Source organism: Trichophyton verrucosum (genome assembly GCF_000151505.1).
Source record: "Trichophyton verrucosum HKI 0517 chromosome Unknown contig00814_1.f1.exp, whole genome shotgun sequence".
Taxonomy (NCBI): domain Eukaryota; kingdom Fungi; phylum Ascomycota; class Eurotiomycetes; order Onygenales; family Arthrodermataceae; genus Trichophyton; species Trichophyton verrucosum.
This window is the reverse complement of record NW_003315245.1, coordinates 12,227-33,290: the sequence shown is the minus strand read 5'-3', so window position 1 is coordinate 33,290 and position 21,064 is coordinate 12,227. Positions and strand designations below refer to the sequence as shown.

The 21,064-nt window shown below is 51.0% G+C and overlaps 8 protein-coding genes across 8 annotated transcripts; 5 read left to right on the top strand and 3 right to left on the bottom strand.

Moving 5' to 3' along the window:
* Positions 1-981: 981 nt before the first annotated feature.
* TRV_06826 (uncharacterized protein) lies at positions 982-2,617 on the top strand (the record flags this gene model as incomplete). Its single annotated transcript, XM_003019096.1, has 2 exons — positions 982-1,346; positions 1,510-2,617. The coding sequence occupies 2 exons, from the start codon at positions 982-984 to the stop codon at positions 2,615-2,617; spliced, it is 1,473 nt and encodes a 490-aa protein (XP_003019142.1).
* Positions 2,618-3,460: 843 nt separating this feature from the next.
* Positions 3,461-5,962, bottom strand: TRV_06825 (protein-tyrosine phosphatase, putative; the record flags this gene model as incomplete). The annotated part of the gene is made up of 1 exon (XM_003019095.1): positions 3,461-5,962. The coding sequence occupies one exon, from the start codon at positions 5,960-5,962 to the stop codon at positions 3,461-3,463; it is 2,502 nt and encodes an 833-aa protein (XP_003019141.1).
* A 541-nt stretch (positions 5,963-6,503) lies between these two features.
* Positions 6,504-6,896, top strand: TRV_06824 (uncharacterized protein; the record flags this gene model as incomplete). Its single annotated transcript, XM_003019094.1, has 1 exon — positions 6,504-6,896. The coding sequence occupies one exon, from the start codon at positions 6,504-6,506 to the stop codon at positions 6,894-6,896; it is 393 nt and encodes a 130-aa protein (XP_003019140.1).
* Positions 6,897-6,900: 4 nt separating this feature from the next.
* TRV_06823 (uncharacterized protein) lies at positions 6,901-7,616 on the top strand (the record flags this gene model as incomplete). Its single annotated transcript, XM_003019093.1, has 3 exons — positions 6,901-6,997; positions 7,173-7,347; positions 7,382-7,616. The coding sequence occupies 3 exons, from the start codon at positions 6,901-6,903 to the stop codon at positions 7,614-7,616; spliced, it is 507 nt and encodes a 168-aa protein (XP_003019139.1).
* Positions 7,617-8,305: 689 nt separating this feature from the next.
* TRV_06822 (uncharacterized protein) lies at positions 8,306-8,539 on the bottom strand (the record flags this gene model as incomplete). Its single annotated transcript, XM_003019092.1, has 1 exon — positions 8,306-8,539. The coding sequence occupies one exon, from the start codon at positions 8,537-8,539 to the stop codon at positions 8,306-8,308; it is 234 nt and encodes a 77-aa protein (XP_003019138.1).
* An 899-nt stretch (positions 8,540-9,438) lies between these two features.
* Positions 9,439-10,403, bottom strand: TRV_06821 (uncharacterized protein; the record flags this gene model as incomplete). Its single annotated transcript, XM_003019091.1, has 3 exons — positions 9,439-9,639; positions 9,698-10,016; positions 10,108-10,403. The coding sequence occupies 3 exons, from the start codon at positions 10,401-10,403 to the stop codon at positions 9,439-9,441; spliced, it is 816 nt and encodes a 271-aa protein (XP_003019137.1).
* A 288-nt stretch (positions 10,404-10,691) lies between these two features.
* On the top strand, positions 10,692-13,872 carry TRV_06820 (LPXTG-motif cell wall anchor domain protein, putative; the record flags this gene model as incomplete). Its single annotated transcript, XM_003019090.1, has 2 exons — positions 10,692-11,972; positions 12,040-13,872. The coding sequence occupies 2 exons, from the start codon at positions 10,692-10,694 to the stop codon at positions 13,870-13,872; spliced, it is 3,114 nt and encodes a 1,037-aa protein (XP_003019136.1).
* A 964-nt stretch (positions 13,873-14,836) lies between these two features.
* On the top strand, positions 14,837-16,063 carry TRV_06819 (uncharacterized protein; the record flags this gene model as incomplete). The annotated part of the gene is made up of 3 exons (XM_003019089.1): positions 14,837-15,044; positions 15,243-15,518; positions 15,570-16,063. 3 exons carry the CDS (start codon positions 14,837-14,839, stop codon positions 16,061-16,063), a joined length of 978 nt encoding a protein of 325 aa, XP_003019135.1.
* Between the last annotated feature and the right edge of the window lie 5,001 nt (positions 16,064-21,064).

The following is a 21,064-nucleotide window of genomic DNA, read 5'->3' as shown; positions in this document are numbered from 1 at the left end:
ACCATTCTCCGCTTTGGGATCTGCCGTATAACGTCGAAACGCATGGTGTATAACTAGTTAATGGTTATAGACTTGACCAGCAAACCTGCCGTGACACTGTTCCCCCCCATCCTCCTCCTCCTCCTCCTCCTCCTCTGTCACCTCGACCAGGTCTAACCAAAGCAGCCTAGATGATCGACAGGTTGACAAGCCAGCCGACCAAAAGGAGAGGGGAGAAAGCTGTCTACGGTATCACAGAACGGGGAGGCGTAGGCCCGTAAGGAGTCACCGTAACCCCAGGCTTCCTACTATTGGCAAGGGAGATGCAACGCCGGAGCAGAGACACAAACCGACATTCCTCCCCGTCATACCAGCCGTCGATGCAAGGATGCAGCCGGCTTTCAAGAAAACTAATCAGTACGCAAGACCATCGCCGGGCAATGAGACCGGAAGTCGAGACGCCGTCCCTAGCATCCGGGCAGCTTGCTAACCCCCCCTTTTCCCTGGGAGTAACTAAGCTGCCAGCTGCAAGCTGCAAGAACTAGACACTTTGCAACATGCACAGCCGTCTATAGCCATATTTTACTGGCCATAAGGCCTCATAAGATTCGAACTAGGGGCAGAGTTAGGAGTAAGTAGCTTTTGCTTGTTTTCTTGCTAGCAAAGCGGACGTCATGATCGTGACGTACGCTGGCTGGCGTTAACTAGCCCTCCGGACCAAGGTTTCGGATATCCCAAGTCTCTGCCCTTCCTGTTGACTAGCGAGAAAACTTGATGCTTGTCTGTGAATAAAGGTATGAAGTCTGCGGCCGGAACAGCCCCGGGGCCCTTGGATAACTAGCTGCTAACTATAGCTAGGGGGCTCTTAATAAATACCAGGCAGGATGCCTCGTCAGCTTGAGATTCTCTCCTTTGGAGGCACACTTTTCTTCTTAGCCTGATATTCTTTCTATACCACCATCAAGCTATACCGGCAGCCATCAGCCCAACTAGAACAGAACGATGGATGTGCTTAAGAGCCCCGAGTTCGCGGAGTATGTGAAAAATACCATAGACCGGTACCATGTACCAGGCGTGGCCATCGCCGTCGTACAGGGCGAGCACATCGAGTCTGCAGGCTTTGGAAAAGCATCCCTCGATCCTCCTGAAGACTGCACGCCTGACACCCTCTTCGACATTGCCTCGACCTCCAAGTCGCTGACTGCGGCGTCGGTTGCACTGCTTGTCGACGATAATGAGAAACACCCGCAGGTTCAATACGATGCTCTCATGGCTGATCTCCTACCAGGCGACTTCGTGATGCCGGGAGACGGACATGGGGATGTTACTCTGGAGGATATCCTCTCGCATCAAACTGGGATGGCACCGTAAGATACATCTTGTCTCTCCTGCACCTGGTTCTTGACCGACAGGCTCTAACATCCCGAACAGAAATGAGTATTCGCTTATGGGACCAAACGCAGCTCAGCCTGACGATGCACAGTCCGTGACTAGGAGCCTCCGGCACCTGGTGACCATAGCCCCCAATAGATCAGAGTATCTCTACTGCAATCTCATGTATACCGCCGCCTCGTACCTGGTCGAGCAGAAAAGCGGGCTCAGCTTCTCTGACTTCCTGCATGCAAACTTCTTCCAGCCACTACGTATGCAATCTACCCATCTCCAGCCTTCCGCAGCCAGGTCGAACGGACTCTCTCACCTCCTGGCGACAGGCTACTTCTGGAACAAGAAAGGAAACAAATACACGCCTATCCCATGCCACGATTCCCCCGAGTCACAAGGGGCGGGAAGGATAATTTCCAGCGCAAACGATTACATTCGTTGGGTTCGGGCGTTGATGAACTGCAATGACCCCGTTACCAAGAGCATGTATGAAGGGATGATCAAGAAACGTATCTCGCAGTCGCCGCCTGGCGAGAGCGGAGATGACGAAGACGAAAATGAGCATAACCATAAGCCTTCGCAGGCCTTCGCTGGTGCTGGGGTCGAAATACTTGAGTATAACGGACATGTCATGGTGAGCCACGACGGGCTCGATCTGGGGTTTGGAGCAACGCATTTTTTCCTGCCTGAACAGAATTTCGGGGCAGTGATATTTGGGAATTCAAACAATGCGTCTAATGTTGCGAGGTTGATCAAGTATAAGCTTGCGGATTGGGTGACGGCTGGGAACGAGAAGCTGTACTCAAGCTTGCTTGACGGAGTGTCTTCGAGCGAGAGCGACGAAGATGAGGAAGAGGAGGAGGATGAAGATGACTTCACTGATATCGAGAATGAGATGATTGATGAGTTATGTGCCGATGGAGGCGTGAGGAGTGATCAGACACTGGCCCTGTCAGCTTATACAGGCGAGTACTGGCATGACGGGTACAAGGGAATCAAAGTCACGCAGAAGCAGGGCCGGTTGTTCGTTGATGCGAGAGATCGATCTGTGAAATTCACTCTGGAGTTCATGCATATCTGTGACCAGAGGAAGTATATTGCTTACATGGTCGAGATGAATGAGCAGGATGTCCGGGATCCTTTGAAAGCGGAGTTTGTGCTCGAGGGCGAGAAGGCGGTGCAGCTTGGTCTGACACTGGAGGATGCATGGGATGGGTATATTTGGTTCAAGAGGGTGGATGCAGCGGATGTATAGACGGAGAATGAAGAGGAATTAGAAAAGGGGGAATTGACTTTGATATTATGCACTACTCTTATAGTATCTTAACCATTTGCAAGAAAAAAACAACGCCGTAGAATTAATAGAATTCAATAGGGTCAGAAAACAACAGTATTGGCATAAGTCTTGGGATCGTGCAGAGAAGTCTCGAAAAAGAGTAGATAAAAATGAAAAAAGGCGCTGAGGCTAGGGGCGTGAAGGGGATGGACAGCTAGATTGCCATTCCTGCCAACCTGCCAGCCTAGCGATGAGATGCTATGTAAGCTGAGTGTGCGCCAGGGGGAAAATAAAAATACGTAAGAGAAGATAGATGTAAAGGAGAAAGAAAAGGAGACAAAGGGAACAGGACGGACGGATAGGAATTAAGTGAACCTAGACGTATCGAAGCGAATGTGCCGAGTAGTTTGCATGGGTTGATTTTGGTTAAATTTTGGTGACAAAAATAGTGAAATCGAATGGGGTTCAAAGCCAGCTTTGTGTTTTTTTTGTAAGCGAAGATAAGGAGAAAAGAAGGCTGGTTTAGTGAGAGTGAGTGGGTGTTGTTGATGGCCAGGTTGATCTGATGCAGGAAAATACTTCATCGCGGTGCGTCGCTTCGCTGGGGTATAATAATCGAGATAGATGTAAGAAATGGAAAGAGAAACAACACAAAAGAACCAAGGCAAGAGACAGCCGGATATTCCCCCCAAAAAAGAAAAATATTTGCCCCAAAAACCGAGTCCAGAGCCGAACCGAAACCAAGTCATTGGAACCACCAGTAAGTAAGTAGAACCGCCTCGTTAAAAAGTGAAAAGAAAACAACTCCATGCCGTTAGCAAGTTAGAGAAACTCGTCAATGTTCCGCATTATTATTGGCTCTGTAGACTGCTGCGGCGATCGTGGATCATACATCACTGTCGGTCTGTTGATTGGAGACGTTGGTTGGTTGACCTCGAGAGATTTGCGAACCGAATCCACACCTGCTAGACCCAGACCGCTAGCGACGGGAGGCAGAGCGGGAGCGCCAGGGGAGAAAATACCCGGCGAGAAAGGAGATGCGATGACGAACTGATCTGTGGTTTTGGGGGAAAAGATGGTTGATTCATCAGGAAGCGTGGTTGTGGGCGCAGGGCAATCGGCCATATGTACGTCTGTGTCGCCGTGTGATTTGTTAGGAGGCTGGAAGAACGAGCGGTTTGGGAAGAGGGTTTCTGGACGAGAGGTGGAGTTGGAGCGACGATATGAGTGGAACGTCTGATATTTTTCACGTAAGGGTAATGGACGGGGCAGCACACTGCAGCGTTTGGATGAAGAACCGTTGCTATTGCTATTGCTGGCGTTGCTGCTCTTGCTGCTGCTGCTGGTAAGGCGAGAAAGGCTGAACGGGTTGTGCGAGAAGAAGCTGAATCCTGTGTTTGAACTTGACTGGCTCTCGAGGGAGGGTTTTTTGAATGCCGGAGAGGACGATGGGAGTGGCAGTTGCGGTGCCTTCTCTTGGGCAGCTGGACTGTCAAGCCATTCCGGAGCAGGCTGCTTGCTGGTATTGCTCTTGTCCTGCAGTTTGCTTCGGAAGTCTGTCAATTGATAGATGAGACTCATGTTGGGCCCTACCCAGCGACTACGGGCTTTGACCATGCTGTAGACGGAGTTGAAGTCGAGATGTCGATTTTTGTAGAGTCCATAGGCAATGACGAGCGAGGCAGAACGACTGACACCGAGCTGGCAGTGGATGAGGACTGATTTGCCCTGAGAGAGACGCTCGTCGATCATTTCGCAGAGCGTGTAGAGGTCGTCTAGGATTTCGGAGTTGTGGTCCCAGGGAACGTGTATGTACTCTGGCCGTTGGCAGGGGGTATCTTCTGCCTTGGGTGTGGATGGGGAATCTGACTCGGCCTCCTCGGCGGTGGCAGATGGCGGGTACTCGAATGCGGACATGAAGGTGGCATCTGAGGTGGCGGTGGAAGGCTCTGAGTTGTGTCTGCCGACATTTGCTTTCCAGACGGACATGACAGTATCCTGTCTCTCTCTGGCAGCGACCTTGAACGGGTTGCGGACTTCCTTGGCTACGTTGAAGACGACATCGAAGCGAGAGGCCTCTTCATGGTTAGGTTCGAGGTAGAGATACAGGCCGGAGTCGTAGATGAGGACCGGACCGTGGGGGTACCCGCGTTCGGAACCCTTGCGAGACTCGCGAGAGATTGGGTTATCATCTTCTTCGTTTAACCTCTCGAGCAATTCGTGTTGTGTGAAGAGGTGCTGTTGGTGGGTTGACTGGCTGTTGGATTCATCTCGGGAGCCGGAGAGGGGCCGTTTGCCTGGGTTGGTGGTGCGCTGCTGTGATGACATGGACGGTCTGCTGCTGGTGTTGGTGCTGTCCGGGAAAGTCGGGGAAAGAATTGAGTTAAGAGACGGGGAGGATTCAGCATGACGAAGGAGCGGTTTTAACGTGGGGGTTGGGGGCACCGCATTTGAGCCAAAGGAGCATCGGTTGAAGCCTGGTGTCTGGATGGTAAGGTTCGGCGGTTTCCTCTTGCTGGCATTAGTGGTGGTAGTGTGATGGTGCATTGGCGAGGGCGGCGCGGAGAGGTTCCTGGCGCTACTTTCAGTGATGGGCGCGGTGCTGAGGGGAGGCTGTCGACAGGAGCCCGGCTGTGGCAGTCTGAGGGACAAGTTTTTCAGGTTTCTTGCCTTCCGCGAAGGGGAGGACTCTGGTAGGTTGCAGGACTCCTTTTCCCCGACTGTAGAGCTGTGTTGTTGGTGTTGGTGTTGTGGCGGTTTTAGATGTGGTTCCGGAACTGGAGAATTCACTACTCGTCCCTCTGGTTTGCGCAGTGGACCCAGCGGGGTGATTGAAGTTGGCGATTCCGGAGACGAGCTCGGAGACGTCTCCATGATGATTGGTGAGTCGAAGGTCGAGCTGCTGGTGGTAGGAGATGAATCGGTTGACTCTGAGGTTGCTGAGATGCTCTCACGCGGTAGGTAAGAGAGTGGCAGCGGAGATGCAAGTGAAGGGTATCGCGCCGTCGTCGTGGTCGTTGTTGTTGTTGTCGATGTCGATGTCGAGGACGAAGTACCAGTGCTGGGAGTAGCAGCCCTGGTAGACATCAATCTGGGTTTCCTGTCGTGCTCTGCTGTCGAGTCTAGACCAGACTTGCTGTACGCATCCTGCAGGTTCGAGTGAACGGTCTCAGGTATCAAGAAAGGCGCCGAAGACGAAGGGGGCGGCGGATTCAGTGAGGAGTGACGAGTCGACCAGCTGAGCCTTGATCGAGAGAGCGAGCGAGACCTGCGTTTCGCCTCTGAAGCTGTCGTTGGCAGGGACGATGAGGTCGGGTGAGGCATTATCGGCGGTTGCGCAAGCATCAGACCTCTCTTCAAGTATTATCTGTATATAAGTATAGTTTATATATATATATATAGAGAGAGAGAGAGAGAGAGACAGAGAGGCGGTAGAAGCAGGAATAGTTGTGATGGTGATGGCGAATGTCTGTGGTTTATCAGGTTAGCATGACCAGCCAGACAGTTCCCATGAGAAGGTCATGGTCATCATGAACTCCTCCGGGAAGAAAACGAAGGAATAAGAAGAAAAAAAAAAAAAAAAAACAACGCTGAAACAGCATGCAGTCAGGCAGGGCGCGGCAAAGCCATCCAGCAGCGCTTAGCTGGCGTTGAGGATGATGCAGTAGTGAGGAGGAAGAAGCAAAAGAACCCACCTTTCTCCGTACACACAGCCTTCCCTCTGGCTTAACCCCCAGCTTCGAACTACTTTTCCACCACTAATCGCATGGGAAGCCGACGACGATCGGAAGGAGGAACAGGAGGAATGTCCAGCAAGAGAGAAAGGTCCGGTTATTGCCAGTGGTGACGGCGGGTCGAAGGGATCATGGGTGATGGCTGTTTGTTTCGCCTTTTGGTGCGAGTGTCTTCCGCTGTCCACCTTGGTCGAACTGTCTGTTTCACCACCGGCCGGAGCTACCACCAGGAGAAGCAGCTGGCGAGGACAGAGCTGGAGACGATGGTAATGTATAGGGAATATGGGAATGTCGAACGAGGGACGTCTTTCCACCTGGGAAGAGACGGGGAGAGAGCAGGCGATGTAGTAAAAGGAAAGACGGCGGCTAAAAAAAAAAAGAGCGTGGAGTCGAGACGGGAGCAGCCCTCGTCAGGCTGTCTGTCGGTGGAAGGAGGACGAGGCCGGCGAGAGGAAGAAGAGGAAGAGGAGGACGAGGAGGAGGAAGAAGGAGAAGAAGACGAAGCGACGGCGATGAAGAGATGAAGAGATGAAGAAAGAAGAAGAAGAAGAGAAGAAGAAGTTGAAGTTGAAGTCGAAGTTTGGAGTCGAAGTAAGAGACGAAGCGGGAGCGAAGGAGGTTTTGGGTAAGGTTGGTAATACACGATACGAGAGATACCATCGATACCAACTCTTGACGCTCTTCTGTTGGTGGTTTCTGCGTGGGTTTGGGGCGGGTGGGGGCAGGGGGGGCGCTAGGGGAGGCCCGTGACTTGGTATGGTCAGGTACGGTACAAGACGGTAAGTTACCACTCCTTACAGTTACTTCTACTTCTCTATCAACTTCTCTTTCTCTCTATATCTTCTTCTTCCTCTTCTTCTTCTTTACTATTCTTTTATTATTATTATTCTTATTATTATTATTCTCTGCTTCATCTCTTCGTCTTCCTCTTCTTCTACTTACTCTCATGATGTCTTTCTTCTTTGCTTCTCGTCTGTTATTGGAGGCTGGCTTGGCCGTCTAAATATAGCATCAAAACACTCAAAGTTGGCCTCCTCAGCTGCTTCTTCTCCTTCTTCTCCTTCTTCTCCTTCTTCTCTGCTGTTCCTGTTTCATCTTTTAGCTCGAGTCGACTGGTGTTGGCCCTCAAGTTCCTCTGCCACCCTCCTTTCTCCCAGCCAACCATGGCCAGCAGAAGAGCAAGCTCAGAGTCGATGGGGGAGGGGGATCTCTCCGCCGCCCGTCTGTCTCTATATATAAACTAGTACTGGCTTTTCCTGGAGACATGGGTTTTGCTCGTAAGTAACGCCAGGACAGGCAAAAAAGAAAGTGGAAGAGACAGGAGAAGGAGTGGGAAAAAAAAAAAAAGCAACGCTTGCCGCAGCGGCAAGGACCAGCCAACCAGGCGTCTCAGGGCCTCACTTTGGCCCCTTCAGCTAACGAGCAGGAGTCGGCAGTTAGTAAGTAAGAGGGCAGGGCAGGACAGGACAGGTAGGATAGGCAGCGAAAAAGAAGTCGAGTCAAGGAAGAAACGACTCCACTGGTGGGTGTTATGTATCTCGCCATCGCCAGGAGATGTACGACATTTTCTCTTACTTACATACGAACCCGGGCCATAGGGGCGGGCACATATACCGTCTCCTGGTACTCCGTAATAATGAACAACTCGGGCAGGTCGAAATGTCGCAGCGTAGGAAAATCTGTGAGAAGCAGACGCAGCAGCAGCAGCAGCCACAGAGCAGTAAAAAAAGGGAGTACGAGACGGATGGAGAACCCGAACGCCCTTGACGCCCTCGTCCCTGTGCTTGCCTCGTGTCCGGCCGGAAGACGCAGCCGTGGTCAGCTTGCGCCATCAGAGGTAAGGAAGACCTTGCATCGTCTCTCTTCTCGAGAAGTACTCCATGTACATACTTAGTAACAGTCATGTACTGACGGTGACGGTACGGCCCTAGGGTTATACGCTGTTCAGCCTAGTTTTTGGTCCAAGAGGATATAAATAGATAGACGTCGTTTCACTCGAATCGGCCATCAATAAGAAGAAGACGGCTCTCTCGCTCGCCTGGTTCATCTTACTTACCTGCAGTCTTCCTGCCCTGCCCTGATCTTGATCCTGATCTTGATAATTGATTTCTGATCCTTGATCTCGATTCTCTCTCTTCGACTTCTCTTCTTCCTGCTTCTCTCCCATGTTCTCTTTCTTGCTGCTGCGGACGAGCTGCTGTCAGGCCCTCCTCCCTCTCACAAAGGTGAAACCGCGGAGCCAAGGAGCAAGACCCTCTAATAATAAGATGTGAAACAGCGATACGGATGGACGCTGGAGTCCCTCCACCCGTGCCCATTACTCGCATGACCATCATCGTGGAGATATTATATGTTCGTGCCGGTGTTCATCTTCATGTCGATATGTGTATGTATATTATGTTATGGCCTTGACGCTTCCCTTTCTCTTTGCTTGCCACTTGGGCTTGCTCGAAGCACCAAGCACCAACACAGACCAGGGGAAGGAGACGTCATAACTAATTCGTCATGGCTCTCTCCATTATCCCGTCCGTCTGCATCCATCCGTCAACCAAGGCAGGAATTATAAAAAAAAAAAAGGAGAATAGGAGAGAGCGGACACACGACACACACTACCAGCCGTCTCGTCTTGTCTCATCGAGTCTTGTCCTGCACTCTCTCTCTCTCTCTCCCCTTTCTTCCCTTCTTCCTGCGTATGGAGTAGTCAAATTAGTTTAGGCCTGCTGGCTAAGTCTGTAGCTAATTCTCCGGTCCGGAAAGACAGGCCGGGACCCCCTTGGTGGAGATGTCTTCCTGTCGTCTCTTTGGGCGGTTTTGCTCGATACCTAAGTATATTCATTCTTCCACCAGTTCCCTCGCGCCTAAAGATGGTAAAAGTATCCTGCGTATCGCGTGAAATGCACCAAGAAGTGGTCCCGTCCCCCCTCTGCATGAGATGTTTAGGTTGTAAGAGCTGCTGGTTGCGCTTCTGCAGGCCACCAACGCTTCCCCATTGATGTGTGTTTCAGAGCCAGATGGTGCGAGTTGCGGGTGGATGTGATCGACAGGCAGGATGACCTCGCTCGTTCCTCAGGCTTGTCTCGTCTCTGGCTTGCCCATGGCCTGCCTACTCGTGGATAACTCGTGGGCAGATCGTGGGAGGACGCTGCTGGATGATGCTGCTGCTGGTGACATCTCTCTGCCCTGCTCCTGATGCACTCTCTGCATCATCGTACCACGCTGTCTCCCTCCTTGCTGTCCCGTCTCTGTCTCCTGTCCCTCGTCTTCGTCCTACAGCCCTTCCCTCCGTCCTACTCGGCCGTCGGGGATATTCTGGGGCCCAGCAAACCTGTCCAACGTCGCCTGGGTAAGACGCTTGACGCCGGAGAGGGGAGAGTCTGTCGTACGCGGGAGACGCATCTCCAACGACCTCCATCGTCCAGCATCGTCGTCTCTTTCTGCGTCTCCTGCGTCTCCTCGTCTCCTCGTCTCCATGTCTCAGGTCCCGTTCCTGTCCCTGGCCGCCGCTGCCTTTGCCCCTGATCCCGTCCCAGCCTCTGGCCTCGTCCTTTTCTCCTGCTCCCTCACCCGTGGATCCGTGAAAAGTCAATTGTATCAAAGCCCAAACTCTTTGACTCTTGGACAGGTCGGATTTCGCTCTTCTCTGCCTGTAGCTAGTAGTTAGTAAACCTCCAGTCCTGTCTGTATATCGCGAGAAGAAGAGGGACTCAAAGACAAGGGATCCAGGCTAGCTCCTACGTAGCGCGCTGTGATTTGATTATCTGCAGGCGGGAAGGGCTGTAAGTCATCGCCGGCCAGCCGTCTTTATTGGAGGAGCCCGTCCTGGTTGATTCTTCATTCACTTCACTTCCACCACCATCATCATCATCATCATCATCGCCGTCTCGCTCGCTCGCCTGGCTGCTTGCTTTTTCTTCCTCGTCTTCTGCTTCGTCCTTTTTTTTTTTTTTTTTTTTTTTTCCTTGTTTGTTGCCCAAAGGGCCGTCTCTCCGCACTTCCACTCTTGCTCTCTCTACTCCGTACTGTGACTTCATCCATAATCACCATCGACCAGCCACCCACCGCCGCCGTTGGCTCTCTGCACACAGCGATCCTCCCGGCCTGAAACCGCGCCCGTTCGAGTGAGAAGGCAAGGGGGAAAAAAACGCTCCCTCAACGATGGTGTGAAGCTAAGCTGCCGCCTCCGTGTTCGTGTGCCGCCTGCGTTGTTGACCTTGGAGATCCAACTCTGCGCCTCCCGAGACGACGAGCAGCACCAGCACCAGCAGCAGAAGAAAGCAGCAGACCAGACAGACAGACGCGCGACGGAGGGAGAGAGCGCCATGCTGCTCGAAAAGAGCTCGTCGGCCTCCATCACCACGCTCGTCACGCCCACCAAGTCCGCCAGGGAGAAGGGCTGGCTCCGTAACCGCCGGCAGACTGACCCCTTGATCAGGGAGCCCGTCCAGCTGCCGCAGCCTCGACCCAACAGACACTCCATCGACGCTGCAAATGCGAACGCCAGCGCTGGCCGCCAGTCCAGCCAGCAGCCTGGCTCCTCGCCGCTCAGCTCAGAGAGCTTCTCCAACCCGGCGCTGGCCTCCTTCTCGCCCAGGAAGACCAATATCCATACCCCGTCGCGGCCCTCGCATCAATATCAATACCAGCTGCACCACAGCAGCAGCAACAACAGCAACGGCTCCTCGACCGTCAACTCGCCTACCCCTTCGCACCACCCGCACCAGCTCTTCTACACGCCCACGCCGCTCCGGCAGGGTGACCAGGACCAGTACCAGTACCTGCAGACCCCGTCCCGGCTCGCTGAGGAACCGCCGCCGCCCTCGAGCAGCCCAAACATCCGCCATATCACCACCTCCTTCATCAACACAAACACCAGTCTCACCAGTCCTGTGTCCCCCGAGAGCAATACCAACAGTCTCAGTCATCACAGCCATAGCCACAGCCATAGCCATAGCCATAGCTTCCATTTTACGCCCGCAAAGGACTCCAAGTCACCGCACTACAAGCGTGCTCCAGCTTCCCGCAGCAGTCTGGGCATAGAAACCGCTTCGGGACCACCGCCGGCACTGAGCACCCAGCAGCGGAACGTTGCGCAGGATAAACAACAGTGGCAACTCGTCTCGACCGCTGATCCGCCACTGACGCGCAGGCCGACCTCAGACTCGACTTCTGCATCTGCTTCGGCCTCCCTGGATTCAGATCCAAAGTCCAACTACTCGAGTGCCGGCACCAGTACATGTCTGGACACGCTTCCGCGCAAGGAAGATACCAGCAGTAACTGTAACAGTAACAACAACCACACCAACAATAACTCCCCCAACAACAACAATAACAACAACAACAACAACAACAACAACAACAAAAATACTACTACTACCACTACTACTACTACTACGGCTATTACAAACAATACGGACATGTCAACGAGTAGAGACCGGAGTCTGCGCTCGTCAGTCTCGATGGAGGACAGTAGGGAGAGAGATGCGCATGTTGGTGGCGGCAGCAGTAAGGGGTCTCCCCGGGGATCCAAGGCTGAAGACCTCTTCTTGAATATAGCGCAGACTTCTAGTCGACTCAGCTCTGATTCCAAGGCTAGGCGGAGGGTATGTACATCAATGCTCTCTGTGAACCAAAAAGACATGCGCCAAAGATACTAACATTGTACAACAGTCCAAGTTTGGCCTCTCTTCCCGCGCAAAGACAACTGAAGATACCCCTTCACCAGACAGAGGCCACTATTCCTCCTTTTCTCAAGAAACCTCACCCAGGGGTAACTATGAACTCCCTTCTTCCAGGGCCCCTGCTTCAGCTCACCCACTAGACGAAGCTGGTCGTTCTCGGTTCTTCAGCAGCTCAGGTTCAGCCTCAACCATTGGACGCACAAGACCGTCACGCTTGAATGATGAACTATCCCCTGAGCACTCGCAGCGCTACATGCCAGAGAGACGTGATTCAGTTCCCGACTTTGCGCAGAAAAAACCATACAAATCGAGTCTCGTTAGCTCTCGCAAGACCCGCGCAATGACAAGCTACGAAGCGGGAACGGATCGGAACATAGGAACAGATACAACTACAAAGTCCAAAAATGATGGAACAGAGTCCACCATGTCAACCACTGCTCCATCGACCGTCTGGGATGAACTGGATGATCTAAAGTCACGGATTCGAAAGCTCGAATTGACCGGAAAACTCCCTTCTTCGTCTGCCGCAGCCATGTCTTCAATGGCGGGAGAACGGCCCCGAACGGCCACCACCACGGTAACGACGGTATCCTCATCACCAAAACATAAACAAAAGGCCAGCTCCAACTCGCCCCCCGTTGCTCCGCCGATACCGGTAGATACCGATCCAAGCTTCACGGTTAGCCAGGTTCATCCTCTCCTCCACACTGCCCTGGCCAAGGCAAAACCGGTTCTGAACCAGGAGGTCTACCAAGCTCTCGAGTCTACGGCAACGGATGCAATCAACCTTTCTACTGCCTTGACTTCGAGCATGCCACATACCAGCAGCATGTCTGTCGTTACTTCTGCCAGCACTCCGGACCGCGTCCTGCGTCGAAAGGCTGATGGCGTATGCAGGGGCCTTACAGAGCTGTGCCTTGCTCTCTCCGAAGACAAGCTACGGCCCGTTACCATCTCCCGATCAAGGCCAGGGAGTCGAGATGCTACCACCGTGAAGATCTTTTCCGCCGGTGAAGGCGAGCCAGGGACGCCATACCGCCGAAGCGTAAGCCATGAGCCCGAGGACTTCAACTTCAGCCGCCTTCAATCATCCCTTAACCGCGACTCTCACAGCCGGCGAACCAGCGCCCTCAATCTCTCCCCTAGCATGACGACCCTAAAAGCATCACCCCAAGAGGTACCAGACCAGTCAACGACCCATCTAACGACCCCTTCACAATCACGAGCCAACCGCCGCTCTTCTCTACTACGTGCGAGACGACAGGACCAAGAAGAGTATGATACCAAGCTGCAACCTACCACAAACAGCTCTCTGCGCCCCGTCACCCGCTCCATGACCGTGGCAGACAACATGCATTTGGGCAGAGACCGTTTCCACCGCTCATCCCGCGAATGTACACCCGAATACGCCAACAACCAGCAGGAGAACTCCCCAAGCAACCAACATCACCATCATACTCCTCCATTCCGTACTACGACCACCACTACTCCATCAGCCTCAACACCTCAGTCCGGAATCCCACTCCGTCGCACATTCCTATCGACAACAAGCAATATCCCTACAACCTCGCCTGTGTCCATCCAGCCTGGTTCCCGCCGCTACGGAAGCGGTCAACCAACCATCCGGGCTGTTGTTGACGACTACTCTAGTCCCCGGACCAGTTTCGGCGGTGCTGAGGATGACTCTCCCCAGCACCGAAGTACGGCAAGGACAATCTCACATTTCTCTCAGCGTCCTCGAACAAACAGCCTAGGTACTCGACGGACTCCTGCCATTACACTCAACACTCGACGGACTTTCGAGGGAACTCCTCGCCGCTAATTCAGCCAAACACTGCTCGATCAGCTAAATATTCGGACACAGCAGTACCTGCACACACACGGAGTATTCTTTACGTTTTCGCACTCAGCTTTAATCATCTCTAACCTGTTATTCCTTTGCTTTGCTTTTTTTTTGGCACTAATGAGATATCAGACCTTTTCTTGTCTTTGGCTCTGTCCCTTTCACTGCTGTCTTTTTTACTCGTTCACCTCCTTTTTTTTCTGCTTCTCTTCTTTCTTTCAGCTGTTGCATATTTAGCCCCATTGCATTGTAATCTTCATTGCTTCCATTGCCAGGCATCTTTATCTGACAGGCGTACATACATATCATTCTCATGCATTCCCCTCGTTATCGATCATACCCTACCAATACCCCCCCCCCCCTACTCGACCGTCCTCCTACTTCTCTCTTTTACTCATTTACATCCCTTTCTTCTCTTTCATCTCGCTGGAACGACGGCACCCCCCCAGAACCTCGCTATTAATATCCCTTCTCCCTGTCTCCTTATCAGCTCTGACGAATCTGCCTACGACCCGTGAAATGATGTATATACAAGCTATCACTTACCTTACCTTTGCCGCTGCCGAATCCGCCCTTAATGGACACTCTCCGGGCCTTCTACTTATCCAGCGTTAATCCAGCTCTGCTTTCTACTTGCATGAGAAACAAAATTTGCAATATTTCCGTCCTATACTTTCTTTCTGCATCCTTTATCGCCTTGTTTCAAGCTGGTGTTTTGGAGTTGCGTACGTCTTAAAAAAGTGACTTACTGATGGGTCATTGATAGTCGTTGATAATTTGATCTGACTTGATTTATATACAGCATGTTCATCATTCGTAGTCCCAAGTAACGTAACTTAGGCAGCTAGCTAAGGATATCTTTATCTCGTCTTCGTCTTGACTTCCTTTCGTCCGTCGAATAACTAACTAGTTACTCGCATTTGTGGCGTCGTTCGTGGGCTTCATGCAACCTCATCCACAACTTCATCTTCAACTTGCATCTCTTCCCTTCGCCTTCACACTCCTATCTGTCTGCTGGTCTTCGTTCATTCCAGCGCCCGAGATGGCAGATGGCTTCCACTCTCGTAGAGGAATCCTCCTTGCTCCACCATCGACTCGTATTGCGCCTGGAAACCGGACTCTGCGGGCTCCTGCGGCTCGTGATGCGATCGGTTCATGCCTAGCGAGAGGGGGGATGAAGTAGCGAATACTTCAACATGATTCCCTCTGCGTTGACTCTCTTCAAGTACATCTGCTCTCACCAAGGCCTGGTGAAGTCTTTTCAAACTATCCCATCGCCGCTGCGCGAATACCCCCGTGGATAGTTACGTCGCGTACTCGGGAAGGTCGACGGGAGAGGCGGAGTGCAGTTCCAACTGGCGCCCTCTCCATTTCGACTCTTCGCTGGCTCGGGCTCGACTATTATCATCGTGTTGGAGGCGGGGATCGTGCCGTGGCTTCGGCGTCGTCGAGTATCGTTGTGTCTGCTGGAAGGCTCGCTGTTGATCGGTTCTGTTGTGCCGTTTTTCAAGAGCCAGTAGTCGCGCAGTTTATCCAGGGCCGTCTTGAAGTCGTCGAGAATAACGGCATCGCAGAAACATTTGCAGACGAAGGATATCTATTTGATTCAGATGACTGGTTAGCTCGTCTGCCTTTGAGAGTCCTCGAAGCTATATGATATATACCATACCTTCCAGAATGGATTGAGACCCGTTGGCAGAGCACCTCGAAACACACCGAGCACGCTCAGTACATCGACGACGATGAAAATGATAGAAATGCACATCGATACCAACATGACCCCGAACCGAGGGCTATGACGAACGAGCTCGACGAAGCTAAAGTCGTATTGGGACTTGATTACCCAGAAGATGTTGCAGGTCGTGTATATCCACCAGGGGTCACTGTCGTTGCCTTGTCAGCTATAACGAACCTTTCTGCTGCGAGTATATCTACCAGCTCCATCTTACCGGAAGAGAGGCTCCCACGGCCGTGTCTTCAAGAAGAGCATGTTAATATTGTTGAAGAAAGCGAAGTTTGCATAGATCTCGATGACCCAATAGATCTGGGCCAGAATGACGGTGCCGATATAGAACATCGAGACCCGGTAGGTAAGAAACGGTTTATTCTTCATCCAGGCAATCACATTATGCAGACTCCAAGACATGTTCAGCCCGACTGCCGTGATTGAGAGGTACCAGCCATAGACCGGCTCGTGGGCAAACAGAAAGGTACCATGGCCCATCCCGAGAATCAACTGCATCCATCACATCAATATCGTGTGCCAGAGGATGCAGGCAGAGGGGGGGGGGGGGGGAAGGCGGTCTTACCTCTAGGAGAATGAGCTTGTGAAGCAACGCTTTTCGTCTCATGTTGGCAATGGTGATTGCGATCATAAACAGCAGACCTCCAACCATGAAGCCCTGCGCCCAAGCTTCCAACACCAGGCCATCTGGGTCAGTCGGGCGATGGATGGAGTTATCCTGATCTCCTTCGACGTGCATCCTGTGCGCCAACCCCTCCTGCTCGATGTCAAACCGGACTCAACCCGGCGATGAAGATGTCAACGTCCCTATGGTTGGACTACAATAAGGCCATGCTCTAGACAAAGTATCAACCGTGGTGACATTTGCATATCGTTATCTGGAGGAAGACATGAAGGCCCCGCCTTTGCTGATAGAGAGATTAAAAGAGAACACGATGGATAACGAGTGAGGAGGAGATACAGAAGTGAAGGAGAAGGAGTGTCAGCTCTGCATGTCTTGCTCAGCGGAGGATTTACTTCAACGTCAGCTCAGGCTGACTGACAGCGGGCTGTACAAGCTCTATGTATAGCCTCCAGACAACCTCACAGGGATCCACATGAAGCGCCCTGGGTGGCGTACCAGACAGCTAAAACTACTTATGCGAAGGGCTTCCCTCCCAGAGCGGGACCGTTGCAGGCGCACACCTAAACACTGTTAGCGTTGCCATGTGTTCGCATCCCGGAAGTATCGACGAGAACAGCAGGTCGTGCCACCGTCCCTTCGCACTCCGATCTAACTGCTGGTTTACCTGCCAACATGCCCTGATGGCAGCTTACAGGCCCTGGCCAAAAAAGTACACTCTTCCAAAGACCCCATGTCCTCTTGTGCTGGCCACACAAGTCGTTGTGATACATTCTCGCCATCAAGAAACCGTCCCGAACAATGGGCCTCCTCCCCCCTTTTTTTCGTTTCTCTCCCCTTACCCACCGAGCCGAACGAACACCAACAGTAGTACCTCCCCTCGACTCCGCCGAGGTTTGGGAAAAGGGACAGATTGTGGATTTCGGCGAACGAGTCAAAGCCAACAACGACTTGTCAGGAAAGTTTAACCACAAACAGCCCAGACATCTGGCCTAAAAAAGCCACTATTTGATGAGCGACTCCTCTTAGTCGCGGTTGGAGAGCGCTGAACAGGGGGTCTCTAGCGGTGGATATGATCGAAGCCCGGTAGCGCCCTTGCTCTATTGGACGACTGCCCAGGCGAGTCCAAATGTTATCTCGGTAGCGAAGAGAAAAGCAACGCCCACCCGTCAATCATCTGCATGTCATCGAGAAGCCGTGTCCGAGAAATTATCGAATTAATGTTGCGAAGTGCCATGGCCGAGATAGGTCGCTTGCATGTCTCGGCTGGCATATTATATTACTTATTCACTTCCATTTCCGCTGTCAACTTGACCGGTCATGTAAGGATATATGTTGGTGGTCTGAACAGACGCTCGGGGAAGCAGGGGTACTTCTCTGTCTATGTATAAAAAGCATGCAGAGTCGAGGCCTTCGCTTTTGCCCCTGTCAGTGGAGCTAACTTCATCTCTCTAAATTTTGACAATGAACTCTGCACCTTCTTTTTTCATGTAAGTATGCAGGTCCCAGGAGAATCTTAAAGATTGACAAATCTTAGGAGAGTACAATATTTTCAGGCTGGGCTGGTACAAAACCCGGATAAAATCATCGTTCAACCCAGATCCATAGACACATGGGACGCAGATCTGGCCCGACTGGAGATCCCGCCTGATCCGGGGTCGAATTTTGCCAATCTTATGTATCACATCTGCACGTTGAAAACTGTCTTGTCAATTATTGTGATCTGGCTGCTGTTTGCCGTAACAGCTAACTATAGTCGCCTGGCGCGTTTCAGGGGTCCACCTGCGACAATGTTGGAGCCAACTGCTCCATCATGAACAGCGGGAGTGCATACACGAAGTGCTTGATGGTCGATACGGCTAGGGGGCATGAGCCATTGCCGTGCCTGAACGGATAGGCCAGCACCTCAGATGGTGCGGATATATAACGGCGAACTCTTCCTCGAAACAATTACGAGCTTTTACGGCTCTAGAAGTCAAGAAACTCCTAGAATACTAAACTAGGGCCATGAGACGCTCACTTCAGCCTGAAAAGAAGACACTAAACGTCCGACGAACGGATCAAGATTAAAGCTAGGCAAACCTCTAGTTTTCTACCTACTTACCAACTAGTTTAATGGACAGAACAGCTTCACGGCTATTCCCCAAGGGATAAATAATTAAATGTTAGTAATTTCACTCTCCCTTGCTAACCCCACTTCTATTACTAGTTATGATAACTATCAGCAGAGAAATAGAGCTTTAGTGAATCTATTTCCCCGGGAGCGTATTACTATCTCACAAACTCGATGTTGTGATGCTGCAACGTACCTTGTCTTCTTTGCTGCCCAAAACCTTACCTCCTTTCATTATATTTACATTATTTTATTATGCAAATCGTGGCTGCATTCATACAACACTTCCAACGTGTTGGATCACTCCTCTCGAAATATAGGGTGAATCTCAAGTCAGTCAGTACTAGTCTTTCCTTCGGCTACTAGACTTCAAAAGGACTTGAAAGAGGGGTTTCATTTTGCCGTTTAGCCAGAACCAAGAGATCTTGACTCGTATAATTTGGAATCTGGGGGAGCTGGCAGCTTTCCCTACCAGTCTCGTATTTTGTAACAGGCTAACAATTGTCGTTCATTTTTGCCCTTGGTAGTAAGCACATCCGTTCAGGCGTAGTTTTAAACAGAGGGGTAACGAGAAGATGGCCAGATTGTCTAGGCTCAGACCGAGGACGCTGCAAAAGGTCTCAAGCACGCCTGCTGCCTCCTCCTTTAGGGAGCTTGAATACCTAATAAAAACCCAGCCCTGCAACAATCCTCACGAGGATACATACCCATAAAAGACCAAAGTCCCTCCATCTCGTATCATAAGATATCCGGAATCGGTTAAGAAACTCGTTCGTCGAAGCAACAGGCAGTATTCGCAAGTATCTCGACATGCTGGGTTTAGAACAGCACCCCCTGCTGCTTCAATGTAAGGGGGTCAAAAATTCTTTGCAAGTGAGTTTTCCAACCGGGGCCATGTGAAGAATCTTTCTCTCAGTACATTTCATGTCAGAGTTAGCAGCAGCGCTAGACATGAGGCCACCAACAAGGTATGTTGCTGGTGAAGGCCGGTAAATGAACGACCAGAATGGAAGGTCAACTGCAGGGACCCCCAAACCCCGACATTGTTTTCTTCCTTAGCATATTGCCTTCCTTACATCAAGAAATGCCATATAAGTTTGACAGTTATGTTGGAGAGTAAGTTTGCTGTAAGAGTAATATGTCAGCGGACCATGACTAGACTGTATGTACAAAAGGAGATCGATTTGCAAACCTTGAAGGGTCGTTCGCGCGCCTCATAAAGCGCACGCCGAGGGACAAACATAGGCATAAGCTGCTCGTTGATATTGATGAAAAGGCTAAGTTAATAATATGGGTAGTTGCCCACCTCCAAAGTAATCTGTTTTGCTTCCGGTGGTTATAAGAAGCAGTCGATCAAATTGATCAGATAAAACGCGGAGAGTTGATGGATAGTATGAAGAACAGCCTGGCCATTGCTTGTAAGCTTGTTTATAAGTTCAGAAATGGCTCAAGAAGTCTGGAAATCTAAATATCAATAACCTGCTCATTCAACATATCCAAGCTTCTCAAGTTTGGGTATGTCTGCAGACTGCTGCAAGGATGGTACTAATTGAAGGGCTTCCCGAACAGTTATTATACTAAGATGCAAGTCCTACTGTTGAACGTAGCCAACCTTGTGCCAAAAGGAAGGGTTTGTCGGATTTCCATTCACCTGGTATTGCCAGTTACAATTCCGGTGATGATACGAGTCGCTAGGACAGCTAGTAGAGTCGTTTTGCCTGTACTAGAAACACCCTGACAGAAGAGAATTAGGATCTCTTATACACCTCAAACATAAGGATGGTTTGATTTAACCATAAGAATGGTTGATACCCCGGGTTCGTCTCAGCCATCAACATGTTCCAAAAGGCGGCGTGTTACTCCCTTGATTTTAATGTCATAACAGAGATCGTGCCAGTGAAACCACAATGCTGTTCAACTGGTTTGAAGGTTCCATCTTCTTATCTTCCACCGGATGCCTTTGTACTTGGTTTTTCTGCGTCTCGAGCCAGTAGTTTTGTCAGCTTAGGAGGCTCTCTTCTGTGGTGAAATAGGAGTACTTCCCCACGTGTTTGAGAAACTTCACAAGCTCAGCAGCAAGCATGTACTCTGAGAGAAAGATGGCCAAATAAGCGAATAGAATGCCTATGTTTCTGTATGTCCCCATTAGCCTATAGGCCTTCTTAGCTATTAGTGGTGTATACTTACCTCCATTTATGTCATTCCAGTAATCAAAAAATTTGTTGATATAAGTGTCCCAATTAGCTAAAGCCAAAGCAGCCTCTGAGTCAACCACAGAGCAAATCTGGAACACAGATGGCAAACTTGTATATCATTGGCCACTAGGTACAATTCTGGCACATGGAAAGCCCCCGATTGTGAAACTCATCTGCCATTAATGCCTCAAAGCCATAGGCTAGTGGGTCGATATACGCCATCCAGCGCGACAATCGGGGTATATAGTCTAATGGCGTCGTGAATCCAGTATATATCATGAGACCAAGGCTCAAAACACGCTGGTTATCATCGCCTAGTCAGAGTTCGGGTCAGACAAGCTAACGTGTGGAAGACAGCTGATTGAACTAATGTTGTTAGAAGTATAGTTAACAGAAGAAGAAAAACCCTCCCGCCTAAGGTTCGCCATGAGGTAAATAAGGGCGTTGAAGATGAACATATTGACAATCTTATATGGCAGATCAGCAAGGTAACCTGC